This window comes from Microtus ochrogaster, unplaced genomic scaffold, assembly GCF_000317375.1.
Source record: "Microtus ochrogaster isolate Prairie Vole_2 unplaced genomic scaffold, MicOch1.0 UNK17, whole genome shotgun sequence".
NCBI lineage: Eukaryota > Metazoa > Chordata > Mammalia > Rodentia > Cricetidae > Microtus > Microtus ochrogaster.
The window spans coordinates 1619837-1627690 of NW_004949115.1; the positions used below are offsets into that span (position 1 = coordinate 1619837).

At 42.7% G+C, this 7854-nt stretch overlaps 1 protein-coding gene across 1 annotated transcript in view; it reads left to right on the top strand.

The window, feature by feature from the left end:
* Col4a6 (collagen type IV alpha 6 chain) overlaps positions 1-7854 on the top strand; it is a 329947-nt gene that overhangs the window by 286378 nt on the left and 35715 nt on the right. The window contains exons 14-19 of the mRNA XM_005367340.2: positions 2322-2381; positions 3613-3657; positions 4149-4202; positions 4895-4964; positions 5944-6051; positions 7111-7260. Of these exons, the coding sequence (XP_005367397.1) occupies positions 2322-2381; positions 3613-3657; positions 4149-4202; positions 4895-4964; positions 5944-6051; positions 7111-7260 (487 nt within the window). The remainder of the gene's footprint in view (positions 1-2321; positions 2382-3612; positions 3658-4148; positions 4203-4894; positions 4965-5943; positions 6052-7110; positions 7261-7854) is intronic.

The window sequence follows — 7854 nt, forward strand, 5'->3', positions numbered from 1 at the left end:
TCCATATTTAGGAAGGTGAACATCCAAACTGGCTAGGCTCCCACGAAGCCAGCACATTACGTAGGATCAAAACCCCGTGCCATCGTCCTTAGCTTCTCATCAGTCCTCATTGTTCGCCGTGCTGGCCATTTATCTTTTATTGACTCTAACACAGAGAGAGATTTCCTTTTTACATTTTCACATGTTTATTTTTGTATACATACTTTTTGCAAACTCTGAACCTCAAAATGGTGAGCAAATACAGGTTCTCTCACTTTTTGAAGAAATAAAAGACTTTCTTGTATTTATCCTCCTGGGAAAGACGGACAGGGGCATAGTTACAGTTCCTGGGCATTTTGTTTGTTTGTCTGCTGTCTTTTGCCGCAGCTGTATTCTCTGCGTCACTATTGCCTTAATTCAGCAAGTATTTTCTGGATCGCTTTGCATATGTGCCCTTGGTAATAGCATGCTTCAGAGGCAGACGGGAATGGCTGTGAGAGAAGTTTCCCACTTGGAAAATTTTCTTTTATAGAAGACATGGGATTAAAGAGTTTGGGGCTGCCATAACACTTTGGGACAGGTCAGGGAAGGTTACTGGAACTACTCAACTTCTCAGGCCACTAGATGCATTCTGCCAGTGGGCAGCATACTTTTGTTTCCAATTTGAAATATGGGGTAGAGGAAGTTAAGATTTCAAACAGGTTTACACTACATTTGATTTTTTAAAATATGCCTTTATTTAATCTTTGAGGATCTCAGAGAATATATTTTGATCATATTAATCCCCATGGCCCCAACTCCTCCCAGATTCTTCCCCACCTCCCTATATGCACAACTTCATGTATCTTTAAAAATGGATGAATCCAGAGAGTGTTGGCTGACCACAGTCCATTTAAATTATACACTATATTCAGCATGAGGGCTGAAGTATATCTATAAAAGCAGAGAAGAAAACAGAGAAGTAGGAGCCAAAGCCCCGCTTCAACTGCACCTCTCAAAGACACCTTCCCCACAATGAAAAAGCAATGGAAAATCCCACATTTGTTTTCTTTAAATTCCTGAGTCTACGAAGGGATATTCATTCAGGTTGCAGTACTTGTAATAATACACAGATTCTTTAAGAGAAAGAAAAGGATACAGATGGGATCAAGACAGCATCCTCAGACCAGCTGAGTGAGCGCCCATCAGGGGAACAATGGGAGATACGCCACAGCATCAGTTAGCATCTTTTGACAAGCTTATATCTGAGAAACCTTCATTCCTCCTTTACTCTTACAACAGGAATAAATACTATTTGCTAACAAACAAAAGAAAAGCCCTATGCTCCAATATGTACAATTTTAAACAGTTACAAATGGCTTCAGATAAGTTTCTCATGAAAGATTTTATTCACTTTGGTAATGAACATTTCTATAACTTGGAGGTCTGGATGTTGGCCCTGGATCCAGGCTTGACAAGGCTCTCTCTCCATCTGCTCTTAGATTTCCTACTTGTCTCTACAGAGCCCAAAAATCAAACCCATGGCTCTAAGTCCTCACTTCTTATAGCAAAGCAAAAGGAACTGATTAATAATCCCCTTTGGTTTATTCCTAGGATGTGATGAGATACTTAATAGTACGAGTGGGAGACTGTAGGTAGAAATATTCCTTTCCCATGGAAAAGGATGTTGTGGTCCTCTTGTGTATCTGAAGGGAAAAATGTCTTCCTTCTAGTATGAATTCCCAAACATCTACACAACTTTCTATTGTTCTGCCAATTCCTCGGTGGCAGAATGCAGCTAGCTGGCTCTCGTAGAAAGAGCTCTGGGATCACAAAAGACTCAACTTACTCATTGATTCTTACCCTTCCTGGATGCTTCTTCTCATCTGTAAAAATCAGTATGGGAGTTTCGGCACTTTATTATTCCTGTGCTACTTGCTAATGATGCCACCAGTACATGTGAGAGTGTTTGATGGAAAGGCATTACTTCTAGAACCACAAAACAATACTGAATGAATGGCCCAACACATAGTCATTCTCTATGTGCTTTTTGGCAAGATGCTCAATATAAGGAGATTACCTAAGGACTCAGTAGATCTGGTTTGAAATTGCTTCTTCCCCTTGAATGGAGCCATGCAACAAATGAGAAAACAAACAATTAACTGACTGAGATAGAGACTTGCTAAATATTAGCCTTGGTTGACCTGGAACTCGCTACATAGCCCAGGCTGGCCTCGAATTCATGGCATTCTTCCTGTCTTAGGCTCTGAAAAGCTGAAACTATAGATATGTGCCATCCCACCATCCCAGTGAGAAAATGAGTGTTATAATTTCTGGCTTCTGTTTTTTTTTTTCTTCTTCAGGAGTCTGGATCTGTTGGAGAGAAAGGAGAAAAGGGAATCCTTGGTTTGCCAGGACCTAGGGTATGAATTTGGAGTATCATTTGCCTGTGTTTATCAAGTCATCTGACCCATTTTCTTTCCTTTAATGAAATGTAGCTCTCTTTTTTCTTCATTTTTATTTTGGTCCCTTGATTGTATAATTTGATGGGCTAAGCTTCTCTTACTTCTCTTCTCAACTTTCTGGCAGGCTCACCTCTCACTTACCCCATTCTCTTGACTGTCTGGCTCCCTTGAATAAGGAATGAAGTAACTGCTACTCCTAGGTGGCTCCCCAATCTGCTTGGGCTTTTTTTTTTTTTTTGGTTTTTCGAGACAGGGTTTCGCTGTGGCTTTGGAGCCTGTCCTGGAACTAGCTCTGTAGACCAGGCTGGTCTCGAACTCACAGAGATCCGCCTGCCTCTGCCTCCCGAGTGCTGGGATTAAAGGCGTGCGCCACCATCGCCCGGCTTCTGCTTGGGCTTTTGACTTTCGTATATAGCTTTCTCCTGAGCTGCAGGATGGTGCACATGCTTTCTTGCCTTTATTCTTTTATACTCCAAGGGAGTGTGAGCAAGAATGGAAGAGAGCCAGGTGTAATCTTCACAGGAAATAAACAAGTCTGGAAACTTCTAGAACATAGTGAATAACGTTTGGAGTTAGCAACTTTCCAAAATAATCTTACTTTGAATGGAGAAATGATTATCGTTCCTTCTGATTCCTAGCTTTCAGAAACTGAGACCTTGGGTTAGAAGAAGTTGGTCAACTTTTACCTTACATAAGCACATTTGAGAGAATTGTGTTTTTAGTTTGTCCATGAGGATGTTAAGTCTCTGAGTATTTAGCAATATTTAATTATTGTTATGCCATTTCTTTTTCTCCTTTCCCTTATCCTTTGTCCTCAAAACTCATAATCACCAACAAAGAATATGTTTAGGGTAGCAGACAAGAAACAAAAAACAAGAAACCATCTAATAAAAACATCTGACTTGAAACCAATGTAGCTAAGTATGCCATCCAACCCTCCTACTAAATTCCTACTGCTACTTAAAATGCTTCCATTTATTTAGCTCTTTAAAAATGTTTCATGGAGCTGTTCATCCTGGTGGATTAATGCCTAGAAAGAAATTAAGCCAAAGCTAGGAAGGTTTTCCTACCTGGCTTTAGCAGCTCCTAAATCTTGAACTCAGGTGGATAACTTTGTTATATGAGTCTAGCAGCATTTTTTTCAAGTGTGAGCTATTCACTTTCCAAGGTGTGGTTCTTCACTTTACAGGGTCCCATGGGTTCCGAAGGAGAACAAGGACATCCGGGGAGACAGGTATTTTGATTAATACCCATAAAGCATTGGTATACAAAATCCTAATCAAAAGATCACCATGCTTTACTTAACATAGCCAAGTGGAGACATTGCTTATAATGCAAATATAATGCAAATTGTCTATGTTCTAATTATGTAATTTTATAATCCTAGTCTCTCCCCTGCCCCGCTTCTCTCTGTTTTCACCCAAGAGGATGGATAACCACTGTTACACTACATTTTGTGTTTTGACATGCCAAGGTGAGGTAATATATAATGGCATGTTATCAAGGGTCAACAAGGCTAGCCTGCTTGTATCCACACCTCTGTGACTCTTATGCACTTTAATATGCAGGTTAACTACCTAATGCCATATTATCATCTGTAAGAATTGGCAAAGCTGTCCAAACTCTGAATGACAGCAAGATCCCTGTACTATTTGCCTTGGCATAATTGACAAAGCAGCTTACCTTATATATTTGAACTTAGTGATAACTATGTTTCTATCACAGGGAAAGAAGGGGACTTCCGGTTTTCCAGGGATTAACGGGTTCCCAGGAATTAAGGTAATATCATTGGGATTTAAGAAGTGAAAAGGTGAAGAATTCCTATAAATGCCTACTTAGGATACGGAGTGTTTTTAGCATTTTGATGCTTTAGATGTCACAGTTTTCTTAAATGCATGTGCCCCATGCTATACACAAAGCTGATGAACATTCATCAGATGTTACCAACACTTAGTGTTTAAAATTCTCTGCTGACAGTGCATCCTGCCTACCCTAGTACCCACTCTGGGTATTCCCCTGAATCAGATTCTAGTCACTGAGTCTGTCTTTGCAGAGAATTAGGACTCTTTAGACTTCCTTTGCCATCATTCAAACAATAAAGGTAGTAGGTGTTAGGATCTGAAGCCTGCTGAGAACAGAAGGAAACAGTTGAAACCTGGTGCCTCCTTAGCTGTGCTTATGCTCCACTCCTTGGGCCCAAAAACAGGATGCCTCATAGTGGTGTTGCAAAACAAAATTGAGATCCCTCGTCCTTGACAATTGTGCAGATCACATTTGTAGATCCAGCTACCTTGTGTCATCTTCATCTTTGGTTCCTTGTTCTTGGAAATTAACCTCTGAACTAGATGATCCTGGAAGGCAGGGGTCAAGGGGGGACTTGCTACTTTCCTGGGGTTTTGCTTTGAAGGCACATAGATCTTGGGTGATGTAATCAAGAAAAAATTTGTGTTTGATCTATTTCATCTTTACAGGGTGAAAAGGGTGGTGTTGGTCTGCGAGGCCCAGACATTTTCACCGATCCGGATGGTGCTGTGATCTCAGGTGCAAAGTGTTAAAACCTGTGTCTCCTGTAATTGTTGAAAGAATCCATTGTTAGCCACTGAGAGAAGAAAAGACAAGGTGTTGAAACCTATATCTCCTGTAATTGTTGAAAGAATACATTGTCAGCCACTGGATGACTGACAGTATCAAGTATCAGGAGTCCTGAGCTTGGTGAATGAATGGAATTCCAACCTCTTAGACAGACAAGCCAAGTGCAGCCTCCCATTTTTGTATTGATCGGTCAGGACAAGAATCTGGGCTTTCCTAGGCCTGAATTTGATTAACAGGAGGGTTCTCCTGGAATGCTTAGGGGAGCAGCTGGGCTGCCTTTAGCCTTAGACTGTAGAATACTCGGGGTTTCATGGAGATGCCCGCAAGCATGCTGCCCCTCCTCTAGCCCAAAGCAGTATGTTATTTAGAAAGTTTGTCCTCCTCTATCCTCGTCCTAGTTACTGGGTATGTTCCACCCTTCCTCTTTGCCTTTGCTAAACATCTAAATGCCTAATGTTGATAGTGGCCTCCAGAGTTCTACTCCAAAGAAACCTATAGTGATAATTATTAATCACTTTAACACCGACAATAAACATCTAAGGCTGTAGCAGTAGAAGACCCTTGCTAGCACTTTCCAGGGCTTGTCAGAAAAGTAAAGCTCTAACAAGACCAAGTTTGAAGCATTAGTAGTGACTTGGTGTGATGGTACATGCCTGTGATTCCAGAAGTTGGAAGTCTGAAACAGGAGGATAGTAAGTTCAAGGCCACCCTGGGCTACATCTTGAGATCTAGTTACAAAATAAAATACTAGTGGAGCCCTAGCTCTGGAAGGCCATTATCACTAAGATCATTAGCAACTGGGAGACCTGAGAACAGCAACAAAAACTGCCAGGCCCATAACAGTTCCCTTCACCTCTTCCCCGGCATTTTGTGGCAAGTGCAAACATCCACTGTAGCATTTTACTCTCCTCTTTCATTGGAATGTCAGGTTATCCTGGAGACCCTGGTGTGCCAGGCCTCCCAGGCCCTAGAGGAGATGAAGGCATCCAAGGCCAACATGGCCCTTCTGGCACCCCTGGCCTCCCATCGTTAACAGGTAAAGCAAACTAATCTGTTCTGTGCATTGATCAGTCTCCGCCGTACTCCAATCCCTAGCATCTCCCTCTGAAACTCAGGAACCAGGAACCTACCCAAGGTCAAAGGAAAGGTAGACTGGTCAGTAGGTTTTCCCATAGCTAGCCTAAAGCTAGTGTATACATAGAGTCGGCCTAAGTCAGTAGCTTTCCTTTGTGTTAAATGAGCACCACAGACAGAAAGACAATTCCAGACTACCATCGAGGCTGGAAGTGATCGAGTGGTTGGAACTCTCGCTCTTCCCCTGGATGTGTCATTTGGTCTTCTACCTGCCAGGAGATTTTAACAAAGAAGAATCTGGCTATGCCTGTATCCTCAAGGTGGCTGCTAAAAGCCTTCATGAGGGGTGGCTAAAGGTGTAACCTATTTGGAGTTTCTTGGCATATACAAAGCCATGTGTTCTATTCTTAGCATGAGATAAATAGAGAGACATGATAGATAGATAGATAGATAGATAGATAGATAGATAGATAGATAGATAGATAGATAGATAAAACTGTACCTAGACCCTCTTCTAGGCTTAACTCTAGCACAGAATGGCCCCATGATCCTATGGGTGATACTATTCAATCAGTCTCCATAGGAGAAAACATAGATTCCATTCTACAGGGCAGAGAAACAGCATGCCAGAGTCTGGGAGGCAGGGCTGGTCCTAGTATAAACACCCAGACATGTCTATTAAAGTCACTAGTTTCTAAATTCCATGGAGAGGGCCCCCTGTAAGGATATTTGTGTTTTGAAGGCAGGCCGTTCATAAGAGGTACAGCTGGGCCCAGCACTGAAGTAGAACCAATAGAGCAGTCAGCTGCTAAAAACCTAGCTTTTCCTCACAAGTTAACCACAGTTTCCTAGGCGATTAGGTAATCTATTCTCAAGGGACGTTCCTAACTGTCATGAAAGAGAGGAGCGAATGAGTTCCCGAATGCTTCCCTTGTGTTGGTCTGTCTCTACACTGCTGATCAGAATGTGCCCAAACAGTAGGGTGCTATGGTGAGCATTTTGTGTGGGCTTATCTTTCCAGGTCTTCCAGGTGCCCTAGGACCTCGGGGATTTCCAGGCCTGAAAGGAGACCAAGGAAACCCAGGGCGCACCACCTTTGGAGATGCTGGCCTGCCTGGTAGAGTTGGTTTGCCAGGTTTACCAGGCTTACCAGGCCCACCAGGCCCACCTGGTAAGTTATTCTTTCCTTCCTTTGGTGTTGAGACCTAGGCCAGGTTCAGAAGCTTTATGATTTTGACAGGACCCCTCCCAGGAGAAACAGTTCAGTGAGGACCGCCAATAGCAGTGGGGGCAACAATGAAGGCTCTATCCCCTCTGAGTCAGCTCACCTCTACTGGCAGTAACAGTAGTGCAGTGTGTGTTGTGTCAAGAAATGGGCAGGCTGATGATGACCAAACACTAACATCTGTATTCATCACCCTTCTGTCCTGCACGGCTCTCAGTGCCCACACCCCTACCACCTCTGCCAGGACTTTGGCTTTTCAGATCCCAGGGAAGTAGAATTGGACTTATTTTCGGAGTTTCCTGAGCTCCAGTGATGTAGGCTGAGGATCTGAGAAAGAAGCCCTGCCTTCATCCTCAAGGTGTCTGCCGAAAGCCTTCATGGGGAGGGGACTAGAGGTGTGGCCTAGTTTGGTGGGGTTTTGGCTGTGCAAGGCAATGGGCTCTGTTCCCAGTCTAAGATAGCTGATTGAAAGACAGAAATATAGATAGATGAGAGATAGATAGATAGATAGATAGATAGATAGATAGATAGATAGATAGA